The following is a 22261-nucleotide window of genomic DNA, read 5'->3' as shown; positions in this document are numbered from 1 at the left end:
AAGAAATATTGTTCAAGGTTTAGGCCTTGATGGTCTGAGACAATATTTAAATTCTATACAGTGGGACCAATTGATGATGTTACCAACAGCAAATTCAAAATTGGAAGCATTCAAAGAACTTATCTTGGAAGCTACTAGGCTTTACATACCAACTGAGAAATATTGTTCAAGGTTTAGGCCTAAATGGATGTCAGATGAACTAATGAGACATGGCAGAGAAGAAAAATGCATGGTATACATATAAATTAACATGTGACACAGAAGCGTATGATAGATATAATCTGGTCTGTAACAAAGCTACAAAGGAAGTTAGGCAGGCAAAGGCAGATTACGAGAAATCCTTGGCAAAGGATGCAAAGAAAAACAGCAAGAGTTCTTTACTTATGTAAACTCTAGAAGGAAGGGGATGAATCAGATTGGTCCACTTGATATCGATGGTTCAACTGTTGATGATCCTGCTCAGCTAGGTAACAAACTAAATGAATATTTTGCATCGACATTCACATATGAGGAGTTATTCAGCGAGGGGAATGCCAGAGGTGCATCCAACTCTGGCAGTAAGCTAGATAATCTTGTAATAACTGAGAGTAAAGTGGAGGAGAAATTGTTGAAGATAAACACAAGAAAGGCACCTGGAGTGAATGGGATCTATCCAGTTATATTAAAGGAGGCAGCAAAGGAAGTAAGCAAACCCTTAGCCATAATTATGAGAGCTTCCCTGGACTCAAGGGAGGTACCCATAGACTGGAGATGTGCAAATGTGACCCCAATTCACAAAGGAGGATCAAAGGCTGACACAAGTAACTTTAGACCTGTGAGTTTAACTTCTGTTCCAAGAAAATTAATGGAGGCACTGATTAAAGAAGCACTGCAGGATCATCTAGACAAGACTTCAGTTACAGCTCGGACACAGCATGGTTTTGTTAAGGGAAAGTCTTGCCTGATCAATTTGATTGGATACTATGATGCAGTCACAAAAGAACTGGATGCAGGGAATAACTTTGATATTATATATTTGGATCTTAGAAAGGCTTTTGATACTGTAGCACATGGAAGACTGCTGCACAAATTGGAGCGGTGTGGCACTGGAGGCAAATTGCTGCTATGGATAAATGGATGGTTGATGGGGAGAAGACAGAGAGTGGTAATCAATGGACACTGCTCATCGTGGACTAATGTTATTAGTGGAGTCCCTCAGGGTTCAGTGTTGGGTCCATTATTGTTTTCTGTATTTATAAATGATATTGATGATGGTATATCATGCTTAATGTCCACGTTTGCAGACGATACAAGGTTGGCAGGGTTGTTAAGGTGTGCTACTGACGCTATGCTACTGCAACAGGATCTGGAAAGGTTGAGCGGATGGGCTGAGAGGTGGCAAATGAAGTTTAACATTGACAAATGTAAAGTACTACATATGGGAAACAGAGCAACGTATCAATTCTGTGGTACTACACTGAGAGTGGTAGAGAATGAAAAGGACTTGGGGTTAATCGTGCAGGCAGATATGAAGTTCTATGAGCAGTGCAGACATGAGGAATTTATTAAGGTTTGAAAATGGCAGAAGGTTATCAAATTGTAGCAGGATACTTAATGATTTTGTAATAACAGAGAGCAAAGTGGAGGAGAAATTGTTGAAATTAAACATAAGAAAAGTACCTGGGGTGGATGGGATCTATCCAGTTATATTAAAGGAGGCGGCAAAGCAACTAACCAAACCCTTAGCCATAATTATGAGAGCATCCTTGGACTCAGGGGAGGTTCCCATGGACTGGAGATGCGCAAATGTATCCCCAATTCACAAAAGGGGATTGAAGGGTGACACGAGTAATTACAGACCAGTTAGTTTAATTTCTGTTCCGGGTAAAATAATGGAGTCACTGGTTAAAGATGCATTGCAGGATCATCTAGACAAGACTGCAGCAATAATTCAGACACAGCATGGGTTTGTTAAGGGAAAGTCTTGTGTGACAAATATGATAGGATATTATGATGTGGTCACAAAGGAACTGGATGCAAAAAATAATTTTGATATCATATACTTGGATTTCAGGAAAGCTTTTGACACTGTTGCGCATGTAAGACTACTGTATAAATTGGAGCAGAATGGTATTAAGGGTAAGTTGCTACAATGGATAAAAGGATGGTTAAGTGGGAGAAGACAGAGGGTGGTAATCAATGGGTGCTGCTCTTCGTGGACTAATGTTATTAGTGGAGTGCCACAGGGTTCGGACCTCTGTTGTTTTGTTTATTTATCAATGATATTGATGAAGGTATATCAGGCTAAATCAAAGTTTACAGATGATACAAAGGTTGGAAGGGTTGTTTATGACAGTAATGGCAGTGTGCTACTGCAACAGGATCTAGATAATTTGGGCATATGGGCTAAAAAATGGCAACTGAAGTTTAACCTTGACAAATGCAAAGTACTGCATATGGGTAGAAGTAACCTCAGAGAAACGTACCAACTGTGTGGTACTACACTTAAGGTGGTAGAAAATGAAGAAAACCTGGGAGTAATTGTGCAGTCAGATATGAAGTTTTCTGAGCAATGCAGACAGGCTGCAAGGGCAGGTCACGGGGTTTTGTCAATGATATATAGGAATTTTGCTAGCAGGGAAAAGGAGGTGATTGTCCCTCTGTATAAGGCAATGGTCAGGCCACGCCTTGAGTACTGCGTACAGGTCTGGAGGCCTCATTTTAGGAAGGATGTAGATTTACTTGAGCGTGTACAGAGAAGGGCAACATGATTGGTGAGGGGAATGAAGGGATCCTCTTACCAAGAGAGGCTTAAGTTCTGCAAATTGCAGTGGCTGGAGACTAGGCACCTGCGCGGTGATCTGATTGAGGTGTATAAGGCCTTGAATGGGTTGAGCACGCTGAATTCTGATGGGATCCTTCCACTTGTTGTTCAGATTACGAACCTAAGGGGGCATAAATTCAAATTAAGAAAGGAGAGATGTAGAATAGATGTGCGGAAGTTTGCCTTTAGCCAGCGGGTGGTTAATTGCTGGAACAAACTTCCATCTGTCGTTGTGGAAGTTGATAGGTTGAATAAATTTAAGGAGGAACTGGACAGGCATTTGGAGGGAATGGTGTGATTTTTTTTTTTGGCTGATGCTGCATAAGTTCATACACTTGCTTTCTTGCATCACATGCCATACCACTACTACTATATCATGAAAATAACAGTGAATGGAAGGCCAACAGTTCAGAGGGGCTGATTATATAACACATTGCCCTACACCTATTGAGTATAACAGAACTGGATAATGATGAATATTCAAGAATAAAACCAGTTATTATTTTCCCCATAGTTTCATGATTAGTATTATAGGCTATAAGATGCAAGAAAGATGGGCATTTACTTTATCAACCAAAAAGAAAGAAATAAAACTTTATCAGTACAATTCATATCTTATTTATTTTATCATACTTTTCCCACTACCATCCAGTTGTACCTTAAACATTACAAGACTGTCAACCTCAATCACCCAGGAAAGCAGATGACATTCATAAAGAATGTCATTCATAGACTGGACCTTCATGAAGCACAAGCTTCATGAAGGTCCAGTCTATTAGTTTCCCAAAGAGTTTATATTTATGTCCACTTCCTATTTGAATGCAAAAATTTCAGTCACACAAAACACCCAATGTTGTGTACACCTCGATTAGATCCTTCTGAGGTGCCTTGTATCCATGCTCTGAAACATGCATTCGCAATATGCCTTTTCCTTAAATGCCAAGGTAAATCCACATGAGGAGAGATTAAGAGGGCACGGGTTGCAGAGCTTGGGGATCTGAGTGAGGTGTATAAGGGGGTAAATCACTGATAAAACACCATGCATCTTGCTGGCCACTTGCTAACACCATATGCTTAACCATTTGGGAAACAGAAATCCTGGAGTCACATATAAGCTAGAGGGGAGAAGAGCTAAAAGTGGCTGAAGGCAAAAATGACAGGTGTTATGATTCAATCTGACATGAAATTTTCCATGCAGTGTAAACAGGCAGCTAGGATGGCACATAGTCCTGTCCATGACTCATAACACCTTCGCCAAGAGGGAGAAGGACATTATTATCCCTCTATACAAGGTGATGGCTAGACATTTGGAATACTTTATTCAGGTCCAAAGAACACAACTAAAAAACAGACAGAACTTCTGGAGAGGGTTCAGAGAAGGACAACTTGACTGATGACAAGTGTAAAGCAATGTGCATATAAAGAACAGCTTAGGAGGTGTGTACTGCAAAGTTTTAAAACCATACATCTAAGGGGAGATATCTAATTGAGGTGTATAAGGCACTGAAGGGTTTGAATAAAATGTATAGGGAAGGTTTGTTTGCCGTCAGGGAGACACAAATCAGGGGACAGAAACATAAAATCTCAGTGAATAACAGAAGATGGATCTCATGAAGTTTACCTATGGGGAGCTGGCTGTTGAACACTGGAATAAGTTACTTCCCAATGTGGTAGAGGCAGTGAGTTTGACTAAGTTTAAAGCGGAATTGGATAGTTATCTTCTGAGTCTGAGAATAGTATGAATATTCTGTTTTACAAGAATTTTCTTTATTTTTACCTTGTCTAATGCAAATAAAAGTTCCCTAACTTGCATCATTTGGCCTTACTAATCTTTGTGTCTGACTGTATCAAAACTCCAAAGTCTCTATCCACATTTCCTCATTTGTGCACATCAGCTCTATCCCACCTAGAATAAGTTACTCAGGTTACTGTTTCCCAAACAAAGAATACATGTATGCAGGCACAAATTCATTGTGCCTGCATACATATTGAATTATTAATAGTGACTGGATTTTCAGCATCACATTTACAATGGGATGTGCATTTTTTGTGGCACTGTAGTAGTAGTAGTAGTAGTAGTAGTAGTGGCACATGATGCAAGAAAGCAAGTGTAGGAGCTTATGCAGCATCAGCCAAAAAAAAAAAAAAAAATCATCACACCATTCCCTCCAAATGCCTGTCCAGTTCCTCCTTAAATTTATTTAACCTATCAACTTCCACAACGACAGATGGAAGTTTGTTCCAGCAATTAACCACCCGCTGGCTAAAGGCAAATTTCCGCACATCTATTCTACATCTATCCTTTCTTAATTTGAACTTATGTCCCCGTAGGTTCGTAATCTGAACAAGTGGAAGGATCCCATCAGAATTCAGCGTGCTCAACCCATTCAAGGCCTTATAGACCTCAATCAGATCACCGCGCAGGTGCCTAGTCTCCAGCCACTGCAATTTGCAGAACTTAAGCCTCTCTCGGTAAGAGAATCCCTTCATTCCCCTCACCAATCGTGTTGCTCTTCTCTGTACACGCTCAAGCAAATCTACATCCTTCCTAAAATGAGGCCTCCAGACTTGTACGCAATACTCAAGGCGTGGCCTGACCATTGCCTTATACAGAGGGACAATCACCTCCTTTTCCCTGCTAGCAAAATTCCTATATATCATTGACAAAATCCCATGACCTGCACTAGCAGCCTGTCTGCATTGCTCAGAAAACTTCATATCTGACTGCACAATTACTCCCAGGTCTTTTTCATTTTCTACCACCTTAAGTGTAGTACCACACAGTTGGTACGTTTCTCTGGGGTTACTTCTACCCATATGCAGTACTTTGCATTTGTCAAGGTTGAACTTCAGTTGCCACTTCTTAGCCCATCTGCCCAAATAATCTAGATCCTGTTGCAGTAGCACACTGCCATTACTGTCATTAACAACCCTGCCAACCTTTGTGTCATCTGCAAACTTCGACATTAAGCCTGATATACCTTCATCAATATCATTCATAAATACACAAAACAACAGTGGACCCAACACCGAACCCTGTGGGACTCCACTAATAACATTAGTCCACGAAGAGCAGCACCCATTGATTACCACTCTCTGTCTTCTCCCACTTAACCATCCTTTTATCCATTGTAGCAACTTACCCTTAATACCATTCTGCTCCAATTTGTACAGTAGTCTTCCATGCGCAACAGTGTCAAAAGCTTTCCTGAAATCCAAGTATATGATATCAAAATTATTTTTCGCATCCAGTTCCTTTGTGACCACATCATAATAACCAATCAAATTTGTCAGACAAGACTTTCCCTTAACAAACCCATGCTGTGTTTGAATTATTGTTGCAGTCTTGTCTAGATGATCCTGCAATGCATCTTTAACCAGTGACTCCATTATTTTACCCGGAACAGAAGTTAAACTAACTGGTCTGTAATTACTCGTGTCACCCTTCGATCCACCTTTGTGAATTGGGGACACATTTGCACATCTCCAGTCTGTGGGAACCTCCCCTGAGTCCAAGAATGCTCTCATAATTATGGCTAAGGGTTTGCTTAGTTGCTTTGCCGCCTCCTTTAAAATAACTGGATAGATCCCATCCACCCCAGGTGCCTTTCTTATGTTTAACTTCAACAATTTCTCCTCCACTTTGCTCTCAGTTATTACAAAATCATTAAGCACACTGCTACAATTTGATAACCTTCTTCCATTTTCAAACTGTAATAATTCCTCACGTGTGAATGTAGATACAAAATACTCATTCAGTTTGTTTGCTATCTGAGCAGGATCATCAACAGTCGAACCATCGATGTCAAGTGGACCAATCATATTCATCCCCTTCCTTTTAGAGTTTATATAAGTAAAGAAATCCTTGCTGTTTTTCTTAGCATCCTTTGCCAAAGATTTCTCGTAATCCGTCTTCGCCTGCCGAACCTCCTTTGTGACCTGATTACAGACTAGCTTATATCTGCCACAGGCTTCTGCGTCACCTGATAATTTATATGCATCCCATGCATTTTTCTTCTCTGTCACGAGTCTCATTAGTTCATTTGATAACCATTTAGGCCTAAACCTTGAACGATATTTCTTAATCGGTATATAAAGTCTAGTAGCTTCCACGATTAATTCCTTGAATGCTTCCCACTTAGAATTTACTGTTGGTAACATCGTCAGTTGATCCCACTGTACAGAATTTAAAAACTGTCTGAGACCACTGTACTCCCCTTTACGGAAGCAAAAACCCTTTCCTTTACCCCTGACGGTAGTTACCTCTTTGAGTAAATCCCACTTCAGCACACTGTGATCACTGCCACCTAGTGGTTCCTTTATCTGCAAATTCTTAATACACGAATGATCACTGCTGATAACCAGATCAAGAGTGTTACTTTCTCTGGTTGCCTCTCGAACATGCTGCTGCAGAAAACAATCATCCAATAAATCCACAAAAGTCTGACTGGTGTGTGAGTGACCAACCCACAAGTTCCAGTCAATATCTGGGAAGTTAAAATCCCCCATTATAAGACATTCAGATTTACTGGCCCACTCTATTTCTCTGTACAATTGTTCATTGTACTCATTCAAGTCATTAGGCCTATAACACACTCCTACCCTTATTTTTCCTTTCGCAGTGCTTATCTCGCACCAAACTGACTCAACAGAGCACTGTTCATCTATGTTAACTGGGTGCACTTCCTTTGATTTTATGTTTTTCTTAATTAACAGCATAACACCCCCTCCCTTTCTGTCCTGTCTATCCTTTCTGTACACATTGTACTCCCCAAATTCCAGTTCTGCATTCCTTATATCTTTGTGACACCACGTCTCTGCTATCCCAACAATATCCGCCTTTGATGTCTTGACCAACACTTCAAATTCATCAAATTTATTTACTATACTTCTAGCATTGGTATACATGCAAGCATACATGCTCCTATGCCTATTCCTTGTTACCCTAACACATCCCATATACCCAACTATTCCATGATGACTGCCATCCGTCCCTGAAACCCCCAACACCCCTCGCTCCAGGTCGCTTCTTATTCTAATAGAAGTTGTGCAAGAATCACCTTCACCTCTGCCTGCGGTTACTGTTAAACTATTAGTCTTTGTATCCTCCCAAACTAGCAGTTTTCCGACCCACCTAACACTGCCTCGATAGCATCAGCAAATATTCTTGCACCCTTTCTATTTAAGTGTATCCCATCCCTGTAGAAGCAATCTCTCCTGTTAACAAGTACAGTCCAGGCTGAAAAAAATTCTACCCCTTGAGCCTTGCACAATCCTTCCAGGGCCGAATTGATCGACAAGGCTCTCATCATGTACTCCCTCCTATCGTGTCTGGGCAGAATTGCAGACACTTTCAAATTCAACCCTATTTCACGGCTTTTTTTCAACAGTGACCTGTACTTGTTGAGTAATTCCGCCGGTCTCCTACTCTTAATATCATTAGTGCCAACGTGTAGAACTATATCACCTTTTGTGCCCTTGAAAGATGATATCCGCTCTACAACGTCATCAACCTTTGCCCCTGGCAGACATACCCTGGTCCTGTTCCACCTATCCTTTTTACAAAGGATGTTCCCCGTTTCCCTGACAATAGAGTCACCAACAACAACTAGTTCCTGTGGGACCAGCGCATTCTGCCTTAGGGGTTGCCGCTGTGTTGCGTGATGACCAAGTGCAAGCTCTGGCGTTGATGTGGGCAGCTGAGAGCTTGATGGGCCCCTCAATTTACTTCCTTCGAGGGCATCCACCCTGTCCTTCAAGCTCTCATATAGGCCCATAAGAACGCTGAGTTGTTGCCTGATTTCGATACACTCCTTGCATCGCGCACACACAAAGACATCCCCCATGGCAATATCATGTTCCGTTCCAGAGAGTTCGGCAAACATTTCACAAGTTGCACATTTCTTTAGGCTGTGATGCGTTGGAGAATTGCCCCCCTCAGTTCTCCCCCGAGTCACAGCACTCCTGCCACTTTGTGCCCGTTGCTTTGCTGCTCTAGTTTGGGGCATGGTAGTTTAAATTAAAAAAAATCAATAAATTAAATGTCAGTAGTATTTGAATAGAAACTATTAAATAGAAACAGTGAAGCGTATTACTATATAATTATGCGTTAGAACTACCTAGCTACCTCAATTAAAAAATTTGAATTCCCTACCACTATATCCATAAACAATGGCTACAAAAATGGAACGAAATAACGGTTTTACCTATCGTAAGTAAAATCCACAAAAACTCTTTATCTAAATTAAAAATAAAAAATAACCAGCGTAACTATAACTATATGACTACGTATTAAGTACAATATAAAATAACAATCATGTAAATAACAGGTAAACACTTATCGTTTTTGCAGAGCCTGTAACTGATAGCTGTAACTTTTAAAGAGATTCAGCGCCATCTGTACTGGCTCAAACCCACAACCTCCTTATTTGTGGTCATGCAATGCTTATTTATTTCATTAACCACTAGACCACAGCCAGCCCAGAAGTTCTGCATTGTTAAACATACTTCTGAATTTTATATCATCACAAATTTCAACATTGTACTCTTTATTCCCTTATCTCTATCATTCAAGCTCTGAAACAAGATTGGTCCTAGCACCAAACTGTGGGGAACTTTACTTATGGTCTGATCCACTCTGAAGAAAAAAATCATCTACATTTGTATAAACCCTCAGCCTCCTGTCCTTCAGCCATCTATCAACCTACCTCATACTCAAATATTTATTCTTTGTCAAGCCTATCTTTTCTGTTTTCTTGATTTCACTATCAGATGAATCAGCTGCTGTTACTACCTACTAGTTTTTATCAAACTAGATCCTCAAAACAGTAACAATATATGTATCAAAAAATAATTCATTAATGCCTACCTTTGGTGAATTGTGTATGCTTTCTATATCTGATTCATCAGAAGAACTTGAGACTGTTTTTATCCTTTTGCGTTTTGTCACACGATCATAACTTCTTTGTGGCTTCCCATCATCTTGTCTTTTGCGTTTTCTTGATTTCACATCAGGACTATCAGATGAATCAGAATCACTGCTTCTGCTACTACTACTAGTAGAAGAAGATTTAGAATCTGGTTTTTTTTTGCTTTGGGTGTCAGTAGTTTTACTTTCATTAACTTGTTTTTTTTCACATTCTTCATCTGAAGACAGTATTTTCCTTTTTCTTTTCTGATTTCTAAAATAAAAAAAAATAAAAATAATAAAAAAAATTAGAATTAGTAGTTCAGAATACTGAAGTTAACTCTAATCTCTTACAAAGTAAGAAAATTAGTTATTATAAATTAGTTTTATCTGACTAATGAATTTACTATATGATCAGTGGAAATTTTGTTAGGAACACCACCCTAATATAAATATTCTGTATATTTCTATTTGCCACCCAAGTTTTGTCAAAATGGTCTCCACAAGATAGCATTATATTTAATTTCTAGAGAGTGAGCAAAGCAGTTTGACAAACCTGATTACTGAGGTCTATCTATTGAATTGGGTAACTGTGCAGACTAGAAAAACAGGAAGAGGTCCCTATCATCTCCTGGAATTACTTCAGCTCAAAAAGGGCTGAATAGTGTGGCATATTATTCTGATAGACATACCAATCACTAGGAGGACTGAGCGACCAAGATGGGCTAGAAACTGAAATAATGTTATTGTAGGTTCTATCTGGATGATTGCCCACAGTTATCAGAAGTTGCAATGTTCATGTCATTTCCAACATAAATTCATCTACTTTCCTTGCTCATACAATAATCAATGTCTTTTGTGTATCCAACTTTGCATTAATAATTTCCATTAATAACATTATTAATGGAAATTATATAGGGCAGTGTATAATAAATAAATAGCACTATTATAACATGGAAATTCTTGCCGAACCACACCTTCATTAGGGTTCGGCAAGAATGCAGAAACATCATCTGCTAACAAATTAGTGTAGTATTAAGCTTGTATTATATATATAAGTTTAATAAAACCTATTTGTTAAGCATTTTCACATGATATAATAGTGTTATTTTGTTATTAAATATATATTAATACATGTAATATAAATTTTACCATACGGATAGAAACCAAATAATGTGCTTCTCAGTCTCCGATGGTATTTTTCAAACAGGCGAGCATTGTTCTGCTCGTGTTCCAACCGTTGAGCCTGCATCATCTGGAATTTGTAGATCTCTCCTTTGACATTGAAGCCATGACAGAAGTCATGGCTTCAATTTCCTCACTACCAGTCTTCAGCCGATAGTTTTGGCCGATTGAACGTCCTTGATCTAATCCATTGGTCTTGCATATTTCTAGGCCAGATTGCACCCTGATGTCAGTGTTGAACTCTTCAGTGATCTGAAGTAACTGTTGGAGTTGATTCTCAGTTGCGACATAGAGGTGATGTCATCCTGATGCATTATGTATCAGGTGAGAGAGGGTGTACAGCTTCTTTCTCCCTTCTTTTATGATATATCCATACTTGCTGCTTATTGAGCTGGGTGGACAGTGGACTGACTGCTAGAAAGAACCATAGTGGGCTCAGAGCATCTCTCTGGAAGATTTCTCTTCTGATGGGGACTGGGCTAGTCGTGATGTTCTCAACCTTGATGGTGGACCTTCATTTTGCCATGGTTGCTTCTGGGAAGTGTGTCAGTGTCTGGTTGACTTTAGTAGTAGTAGTAGTAGTAGTGGTGGCATGTGATGCAAGAAAGCAAGTGTCACATTTACAAAACAAAATTTACAAAACAATTCCCTCTAAATGTTTGTCTCAATACATGTGTGTACAGGTTTGGGTGCTTTTTTTAGCCTTGCACCATAACTGCAGAATCAATTATCTATTGTTCATTGCATCTTTGCTCATCTGCTTACATTCTTTCTGCTGTTTGGCCATGAAGTTCTAGCTCTCCAAGTGGTCTAACATTTTCTTAGTTATGCAGCTGATTAGAATCTTGTACATTGGGAGACAGTTAATTGGCCTATATTTTGCTTGGTTTGTAATGTCTTTGTCCTTAACCTCCAGGGAGGTGATTCCTTGAGTCAGAGACTCTGGTATCGTGTCAGGGTTCCATATCATTTGGGTGAACTTTTCTATTGTGTGTGCATTGAACTTCTCGTAACAGTAGTTCTGGATGCTGTCTATTCCTGGGGCCTGCCAGCTGCATCCTGCTCTCAGTGCTAAACTCTTCAGTGATCCGGAGTAGCTGTTGGAGTTGATTCTCGGTTGCGGCATAGAGTTCGATGCCATCCTGATGCAGGAGGTGAGAGACTGTTATACTACTGTTGTACTCCTTCCTCCCAAATCTCCCTGTTCTGTCATCATTTCTGTCTTTGGTTTTCTTCTGTTCTATATCTATTCAGGGGCCATTAGGGCAAACATTGCTGCTCCACAGGTTACACCAGAATTCCTCAAGTGCCTTCTGTTAGGTGATCCATTGCCTCCTTTTCCTGTTGTCCAATGTTCCTGAAGAAGGCTAGATGGTTTTCTTCAAATTTCCGGTTGTCTAATGTTTCTGCAGAAGGATATCACGTTTTCTTCAAATCTCCAATTATAAGTCTGCCTACTGTGGATGTCATCTTTTCTTGAAGATAGTCTTCCCTTTTCTGATAAATCAGCTTCTTACTTCTGATACAGGTACAGGTGCCCTATTTTTGCTGTTGTACCATCTGCTGTAGCTTTCTCTCCTATGCTGGTGATGCACCTTGTTTTCTGTTCTCTAATTTCTCTTCCGTTGATCCTGGTGGCTGCAATAGTGGAACTGTAAATGGCTGTGCAGTTGGTATTTCGCATTATTTCGTTGTTGTTGACGGCAGAGAGTGGTAATAAATGGACACTGCTCGTGGACTAATGTTATTAGTGGAGTCCCCCCAGGATTCGGTGCTGGGCCCATTGTTATTTTGTGTATTTATCAATGATATCATTGATAAATACACAAAACTTAATGTTTAAGGCTTAATGTCCAAGTTTGCAGATGATACAAAGGTTGGCAGAGTTGTTAACGACACTAAAGACAGTATGCTAATGCAACAGGATCTAGAAAAGCTAGGCAGATGGGCTGAAAAGTGGCAACTGAAGTTTAACATTGACAAATGCAAAGTACTGCATATAGGTAGCAGTAACCCAAGAGAAACGTACCAACTGTGTGGTAATACTCAGGGAGATGGAGAATGAAAAAGACCTGGGGTAATTGTGCAGTCAGATATGAAGTTCCCTGAGCAGTGCAGATGGGCTACCAGAGCAGGTCATGGAGTTTTGTGAATGATATATAGGAATTTTGCTAGCAGAGACAAGGAGGTGATTATCCCTTTGTATAAGGCAATGGTCAGACCACACCTTGAGTACTGGGTACAAGTCTGTAGGCCTCATTTTAGGAAGGATGTAGATTTGCTAGAACAAGTACAGAGAAGGGCAACAAGATCAGTGAGAGGTGCACTTACGAAGAAATGCTTAAGTCCTGCAAGTTGCAGCATCTGGAGACTAGGCACCTGCGAGGTGATCTGATTGAGGTGTATGAGGCCTTGAATGGTTTAAGCAAGCTCAATGCTAACGGCATACTTCCGCTTTCTCAGGCTAAGAGCCTAAGGGGGGGGGGGCATAGATTCAAATTGAGGAAAGACCGTTGTAGAATAGATGTGCAGAAGTTTGCCTTTAGCCAGGTGGGTAGTTGATTGCTGGAACAGAGTTCCATCTGTTATTGTTGTGGAAGTTGATAATTTAAATAAAATTAAGGCTGAACTAGGCAAATTTGGATTGACCAGTGGGTAAAATGGGAAGCTTTTTTTTTTTTTCGGCATAGAATTTACTTGAGTAAAGGACACGCTGTATAAGCTTGCTTTCTTGCATCATATGCCTCAACTAATGGTATTATTATGTTAATACTACATTTACCAGATTTATACAGAAATATTCAAGATATATTCAGTTTAATTTAATAACATCTTTTAAAAATTTTTCATTACATTCTTTTTTAGCAAAAAACAAGGTAGAAGGTGGCAAAAAGGCAAGCATACTACATTAAGTGTATGATTTCTCAACTCATATAAACCAATGCTTCATAAACAATTTAAAAAAATCTAAAAAAAATAAAAGTTATCTAACACAATATTGATGAAAAACAAAAAACAGCCTCCAAAAAAAAGGAGAACCCACTTATATTGCCCTTTGGAGCTAGATCCTTTGAAAGTGCTATAACAGAAGTTTATTGTATTTGCATTTGTATTAAAATGATAAGCAAAATAAGGATGCAAAGTTTATGTAATAAATATATAAAATAATGGCATTTTTCACATGGTAAACATGGAAATTTTTTATTGGAATTTTACAACAAGAAATTAAAAATGCTGACGCTGAACAATTCCAATAGCAAAATTAATACGGTAATGGTTCTAATTCACTTTCGAAATACCGTCATCGCGCTGGAATAGGATTTTTAAATGATATCCAAATTAATATTTAAAATAAATTAATATTTAAAATAAATTAAAATTTAACATAATATAGAAATGGTAATATAATACAACATAGTAAAATACAGAATGTATAAAATAAAAGACTATATAATATAGAATAGCAAAATCTTTATTATCCAGCATGCACAAGATTTGGGCATTCTGTTGATCTAAATTTTCTGATTAGACTGGATTTCCTGGGCAATCCAATCAACCTATGAAAAAACCAATGAATAACAATAGTAAAACTAAAACTTTTGATGTGTACCAATATTGTAAATTGTATTGTAACCAGCTAAGAGAGTGTATAGGAAAAGCCAAACAAGTAAAATTTAATCATATTTTGTTTAAAAAAATGCAGTTATTATTATTATTGTACAGTACTATAATATCAATTCAAGCTAAACATTTGTTCATTCTCTTGATCAATATTGGTAATGTTGATTCTTTTTTCGGCATCATTTTTCTTAACTTACAAGAAATAAAATGCAAATAACTACAGTATTCAACTGTAACAAGCCAACTGGAATTACCAAATCAATGGTTAACTTTCTATACAGCAGGCCCCACCAAGCGTCACATAATTATTTCAGTTTTACATTTTGGTAAGTTCCTATACTTTAAAATGTTATATTTATAAAACCAATTGTACATTATACCACGAATAAGCACGTGTTCTGGAATAAAAGGAAATAGATATATGTTATCATAATTATTTACTTGATGCTTTATTAATTTCACGTCAAAAATGGATCAGGACTATAAGAAAAACTATTGTAATTGGTGACATTTATTCTGTAATATAAATACAGGTACTCCCAGAGGTATTGTAAAAATATCATAATGTGAACCCATTTCTTGAGATCACGACCATAAAACAATAAAAACAATTTGCACTTTCCGGTTTATTGGACTTTTCTGCTAGTGAAATCTTTCATAAATGGGTAGTAAACTCAATCTTATTGAACTTGCGATAATACTAATAACTGCAATTGTGTGGGTTTTTAAGTTATTACGGTGAAATTGGTTTCCCATTCACTGAAATCTTCAATCATAAAAAAAAAAACAAATTTTCAGAATCTTCTCTTCATTCCTATTTACTTATTACAATGATGAAGGGAAAGCGACCAGCAGAAAGTGCAAGTGGTGGCAGTACTAGGAAATGAAACAAAATTGATTTATAAATGAAGTTAAATGATTAAGAAGTACGAAGCAGGACAAAGTTTGTCATCTATTGCATGGGAATTAGGTCCAGCAGCTTCAACAGTGAATGCTATTTTAAAGTGCATGTATAAAAGAACACGTCAAACGATCAACACATTTAAGATCAACATTGATCACAAAACAGCGTTCAGGTGCTATATCGAAGATCGAAAAGCTATTAATAATATGGATGGAAGATCAGATTCAGAAACAAGTGTTTCATTTATTTCTGAAACTGATTTTCAAACTATTCAAGAAAAAGCAAGAAGTATTTAAGAAGATATTAAAGATAAGTATGGCAATTTCGAAGAAAATATATGAGAATACTACCTCCTTCATTAGACTAGACAAAGACAGCAGGAAATTTAAAATCGAGAAAAGAGTTTGACAAGGAGACACAATATCTCCGAAGCTGTTTACTGCTGCAATTGAGGAAGCTTTCAGAAGATTAGACTGGTCGCAGAAAGGAGTCAAGGTGAACAGAGAGTACCTGAACCATTTACGATTTGCAGATGACATTGGGGTCATAAGCCACGATCCCAAAGAATTAGAGGAAAATCTTAATCAGTTATGCACAGTTAGTAAGGATTTTGGACTAAAGATGAATATGGCTAAAACAAAAGTAATGATGAACAAGTATGCCACGGAAAGGGAAATAATGATTGAAGGAGCAGTAATTGAAAAGGTGGAGTCATATACTTATCTGGGACAAGTTATTAGCTGTAATAATGATAAATGGCTGGAAGTCAAGAGAATAATAAATTTTGGATGGATAGCATTCAGGAAATATAGTCACATACTGAAGAGCAATATCCCAGTTTGTCTGAAACGTAAAATAATGAACAAATGTATACTCCCCACCACGACTTATGGAAGTGAAACTTGGGCACTAACCAAAAGAATGGAAGAGAAGCTGAGAACTACACAGCGAAGAATGGAACGAATTATATTGGGAATCAGACTGTTAGATAAGAAGAGAAACACATAGATTAGGCAGCAAACTCAAGTAAAGGACATTCTTATCAAAACTAAAGAACTAAAATGGTCTTGGGCAGGACACATAGCTCGAAGACATGATGACAGATGGACTAAGAAATTAACAGAATGATACCCAAGAGAAGCTAGAAGAAAACCTGGAAGACAAAGGCGGAGATGGATAGATGAAATTCATGAATTTGTGGGTAGTAAATGGATGGCCAATGCTCAAAACAGAAAGAACTGGAAAGTTGCTGGAGAGGCCTTCATCCTGCAGTGGATTGAAAATGGATGATGACGATGATGGCAAATCCCAAGCCAAGTTCATGGAAGCAAGAGGTTGTTTAATAGGTTTAAGCATTGCACTGGTCTCCACAACGTTAAAGCATGCAATGAAGTTGCCAGTGCTAATTCTGCAGCTGCAGAGAAATTTTGTGATGTGTTGGAAAAAATTATTGATGAAGGTGGCTATTCAACGCAGAAAATTTTTAACTTTGATCAGACTGCTCTGTATTGGGAAAAAAATGCCGGATCGCAAATACATTGCCAAAGAGGGAAGGATGATGCCAGATTTCAAGTTTTCAAAAGACAGCACAACACTCTTGCTAGGGATAAATGCAGTGGGAGATTACAGATTGAAGCCACTGTTTGGGTACCAATTTGGAAATCCTTGTGCATTTAAGGGCATCAATAAAGCCATCCTACCCATGCATTTCTGGTTGAACCAGAGAGCATGGATAACAATATCTCCCTTTGAGGATCAGTTTAAATGCTGCTTCATTCCCGAGATTGAAAATTATTTTAAAGACAATGGTGTTCCTTTCAAGATATTGTTTCTATTGGTTAATGCCCCTGGACATCCTACACACCTAGATGATGTCAATTCGAATGCGAGAGTTATATTTTACAGTCAAACACAGCTTCACTCATCCAACCTATGAATCAGGGTGTTATTTTGAATTTTAAAGCATACTGTTTACGCACAACATTTGTTCAATCATTGTCTGCAGTAGACAGTGAAAAAAATTTGAAGTTAAGAGTCTTTTGGAAATCTTACAATATTTACCATCTCATCTTAAACATTAATAAGGCCTGGGTGGATATTACTAAAAGTTGTTTAAATGGCATATGGAAGAAAATATGCCCATGGCATGTTGTTGTTGTTATTTGGTTTTTAGGAGCATTAACAACAAAGGCCATATTGCTCTGGGATATGCGGTGGTCATTTCCTGCCCTTTCCGCATCCTCCGTATTTGGTGGTCACGGGCTTGAACCCTGGTCTAATCAAGAAGCGTGTGCTATGCACTGCTGCTCCTGCCCACCCAGCTACGGAGGCACCTCCCCTGGCACGTAAAAGGCTTTGAAAGATTTGATGAAGAAGAATCTTATGAAGAGGTTACAGATAGGATTGTAAAGCTTGTAGAGCTACTTCTGTTGGAGGTTGATGCCAAAGACATGGAGGAGTTAATAGAGGAAGAGAAGGAGTTATCTAATGAAGAACTTATGACTTGCAAGCAGCGATAGTGAAGGAAGAAAATGCTGGCGAGATTCCAGATGAACCAAATGAGGAGCCAAGGCACTTCATCAACAGAGAGATGGCAATGGCATTTCGTGAAATTGCACTGGCAATGGCGAAGTTTGAGAAGATGGATCCCGACAGCAAATGATTCTTAACAGCTAACAGAGGGGTGAATGATATGCTTATATGCAACAAATAAATCGACATAGAAAATAAAAAAGCCACCATACAGTCATCCATTAATATGTTCTTTCGTAATGTTGAGCTGCTGACCCCTTCTAAATCACCACAGCCCTCAACCTCCTCAGCAGTGTACTTATCAGCCGAAGACATTGATTCTGGCAATGATGCTCGAGAGGTAAAACTTGCTGATATTATGCCTGGCCCATCCCTATTTTTTTTTTTTTTTTCATAATTTTGAAATTTTTGTAATTGCACTTTTGTAATTTTTCCTGCCCATGAAATAAAAAAATTGAATAAATAATTCTATTTACATGTTCGTCGAACATTTCTTTTTTGCTTCAATCAAATTCAGTAAGCATAGTTGCGAGTGGTGCATAAGCTGCTATTTGTTAGTTATGTTATTTGGTTTTTAGGAGCATTAGCAACTAAGGCCATATTGCTCCGGGATATACGGTGGTCATTCCCTGACCTTTCCGCATCCTCCGTATTTGGTGGTGACGGGCTCGAACCCCGGTCTAATCAAGAAGCGTGTGCTACACACTGCTGCTCCTTCCCACCTGGCTACGGAGGCGCTTGGTGCATAAGCATTTAGGAGAATTTCAACATGTAAAATTCAGCTTACGTAGCATTCAGTGGAACACAGCCCTTTACGTCAGTTGGGGAGTGCCTGTACATAGGTTACTAGAGTTTCAAGTTATCTAAGTAGATAACAAAGCTTTCACCGTAAAATGAAAATTGAAGTAAAATAAAAAATAATACTAAAATCTGAAATAACATTAAAAGATAGCTACTGCATTCAAAACCTGATATAAATTGAAACTACATCATATAAAGAAAATAATATTAAAAAATAAGACTTCTTATCACCAGCAAAAAAAAAAAAAAAAAAAAGGAGCTTTCAGTTAATTAATTTGTGTTCAGTAATACATACAAAAATAAAAACAAATCCAAAGTCTTCCCTCAAAATAAAATAAATAAATAAATAAAATATAATAAAAAATAAAAAAAAAATATAAATAAAAAACATATAAATAAAAAAACAAAATATAAATAAATGAAACAAGTGTTTCATTTATTTCTGAAACTGATTTTCAAACTATTCAAGAAAAAGCAAGAAGTATTTAAGAAGATATTAAAGATAAGTATGGCAATTTCGAAGAAAATATATGAGAATACTACCTCCTTCATTAGACTAGACAAAGACAGCAGGAAATTTAAAATCGAGAAAAGAGTTTGACAAGGAGACACAATATCTCCGAAGCTGTTTACTGCTGCAATTGAGGAAGCTTTCAGAAGATTAGACTGGTCGCAGAAAGGAGTCAAGGTGAACAGAGAGTACCTGAACCATTTACGATTTGCAGATGACATTGGGGTCATAAGCCACGATCCCAAAGAATTAGAGGAAAATCTTAATCAGTTATGCACAGTTAGTAAGGATTTTGGACTAAAGATGAATATGGCTAAAACAAAAGTAATGATGAACAAGTATGCCACGGAAAGGGAAATAATGATTGAAGGAGCAGTAATTGAAAAGGTGGAGTCATATACTTATCTGGGACAAGTTATTAGCTGTAATAATGATAAATGGCTGGAAGTCAAGAGAATAATAAATTTTGGATGGATAGCATTCAGGAAATATAGTCACATACTGAAGAGCAATATCCCAGTTTGTCTGAAACGTAAAATAATGAACAAATGTATACTCCCCACCACGACTTATGGAAGTGAAACTTGGGCACTAACCAAAAGAATGGAAGAGAAGCTGAGAACTACACAGCGAAGAATGGAACGAATTATATTGGGAATCAGACTGTTAGATAAGAAGAGAAACACATAGATTAGGCAGCAAACTCAAGTAAAGGACATTCTTATCAAAACTAAAGAACTAAAATGGTCTTGGGCAGGACACATAGCTCGAAGACATGATGACAGATGGACTAAGAAATTAACAGAATGATACCCAAGAGAAGCTAGAAGAAAACCTGGAAGACAAAGGCGGAGATGGATAGATGAAATTCATGAATTTGTGGGTAGTAAATGGATGGCCAATGCTCAAAACAGAAAGAACTGGAAAGTTGCTGGAGAGGCCTTCATCCTGCAGTGGATTGAAAATGGATGATGACGATGATGGCAAATCCCAAGCCAAGTTCATGGAAGCAAGAGGTTGTTTAATAGGTTTAAGCATTGCACTGGTCTCCACAACGTTAAAGCATGCAATGAAGTTGCCAGTGCTAATTCTGCAGCTGCAGAGAAATTTTGTGATGTGTTGGAAAAAATTATTGATGAAGGTGGCTATTCAACGCAGAAAATTTTTAACTTTGATCAGACTGCTCTGTATTGGGAAAAAAATGCCGGATCGCAAATACATTGCCAAAGAGGGAAGGATGATGCCAGATTTCAAGTTTTCAAAAGACAGCACAACACTCTTGCTAGGGATAAATGCAGTGGGAGATTACAGATTGAAGCCACTGTTTGGGTACCAATTTGGAAATCCTTGTGCATTTAAGGGCATCAATAAAGCCATCCTACCCATGCATTTCTGGTTGAACCAGAGAGCATGGATAACAATATCTCCCTTTGAGGATCAGTTTAAATGCTGCTTCATTCCCGAGATTGAAAATTATTTTAAAGACAATGGTGTTCCTTTCAAGATATTGTTTCTATTGGTTAATGCCCCTGGACATCCTACACACCTAGATGATGTCAATTCGAATGCGAGAGTTATATTTTACAGTCAAACACAGCTTCACTCATCCAACCTATGAATCAGGGTGTTATTTTGAATTTTAAAGCATACTGTTTACGCACAACATTTGTTCAATCATTGTCTGCAGTAGACAGTGAAAAAAATTTGAAGTTAAGAGTCTTTTGGAAATCTTACAATATTTACCATCTCATCTTAAACATTAATAAGGCCTGGGTGGATATTACTAAAAGTTGTTTAAATGGCATATGGAAGAAAATATGCCCATGGCATGTTGTTGTTGTTATTTGGTTTTTAGGAGCATTAACAACAAAGGCCATATTGCTCTGGGATATGCGGTGGTCATTTCCTGCCCTTTCCGCATCCTCCGTATTTGGTGGTCACGGGCTTGAACCCTGGTCTAATCAAGAAGCGTGTGCTATGCACTGCTGCTCCTGCCCACCCAGCTACGGAGGCACCTCCCCTGGCACGTAAAAGGCTTTGAAAGATTTGATGAAGAAGAATCTTATGAAGAGGTTACAGATAGGATTGTAAAGCTTGTAGAGCTACTTCTGTTGGAGGTTGATGCCAAAGACATGGAGGAGTTAATAGAGGAAGAGAAGGAGTTATCTAATGAAGAACTTATGACTTGCAAGCAGCGATAGTGAAGGAAGAAAATGCTGGCGAGATTCCAGATGAACCAAATGAGGAGCCAAGGCACTTCATCAACAGAGAGATGGCAATGGCATTTCGTGAAATTGCACTGGCAATGGCGAAGTTTGAGAAGATGGATCCCGACAGCAAATGATTCTTAACAGCTAACAGAGGGGTGAATGATATGCTTATATGCAACAAATAAATCGACATAGAAAATAAAAAAGCCACCATACAGTCATCCATTAATATGTTCTTTCGTAATGTTGAGCTGCTGACCCCTTCTAAATCACCACAGCCCTCAACCTCCTCAGCAGTGTACTTATCAGCCGAAGACATTGATTCTGGCAATGATGCTCGAGAGGTAAAACTTGCTGATATTATGCCTGGCCCATCCCTATTTTTTTTTTTTTTTTCATAATTTTGAAATTTTTGTAATTGCACTTTTGTAATTTTTCCTGCCCATGAAATAAAAAAATTGAATAAATAATTCTATTTACATGTTCGTCGAACATTTCTTTTTTGCTTCAATCAAATTCAGTAAGCATAGTTGCGAGTGGTGCATAAGCTGCTATTTGTTAGTTATGTTATTTGGTTTTTAGGAGCATTAGCAACTAAGGCCATATTGCTCCGGGATATACGGTGGTCATTCCCTGACCTTTCCGCATCCTCCGTATTTGGTGGTGACGGGCTCGAACCCCGGTCTAATCAAGAAGCGTGTGCTACACACTGCTGCTCCTTCCCACCTGGCTACGGAGGCGCTTGGTGCATAAGCATTTAGGAGAATTTCAACATGTAAAATTCAGC

General features: G+C 38.3%; 1 protein-coding gene across 3 annotated transcripts in view; it reads right to left on the bottom strand.

The window, feature by feature from the left end:
- The window catches only part of XNP (ATRX chromatin remodeler XNP), a 664672-nt gene that overhangs the window by 467653 nt on the left and 174758 nt on the right, over positions 1-22261 (bottom strand). For all 3 annotated transcript variants that reach the window (XM_090383634.1, XM_090383636.1, XM_090383635.1), the window contains exon 10: positions 9672-9984. In XM_090383634.1, coding sequence (XP_090239760.1) covers positions 9672-9984 — 313 coding nt within the window. The remainder of the gene's footprint in view (positions 1-9671; positions 9985-22261) is intronic.

The sequence above is a fragment of the Mastigoproctus giganteus genome, chromosome 10, assembly GCF_048544385.1.
Source record: "Mastigoproctus giganteus isolate SK-2022 chromosome 10, ASM4854438v1, whole genome shotgun sequence".
Taxonomy (NCBI): domain Eukaryota; kingdom Metazoa; phylum Arthropoda; class Arachnida; order Uropygi; family Thelyphonidae; genus Mastigoproctus; species Mastigoproctus giganteus.
This window is presented reverse-complemented; position numbering and strand designations above follow the sequence as displayed.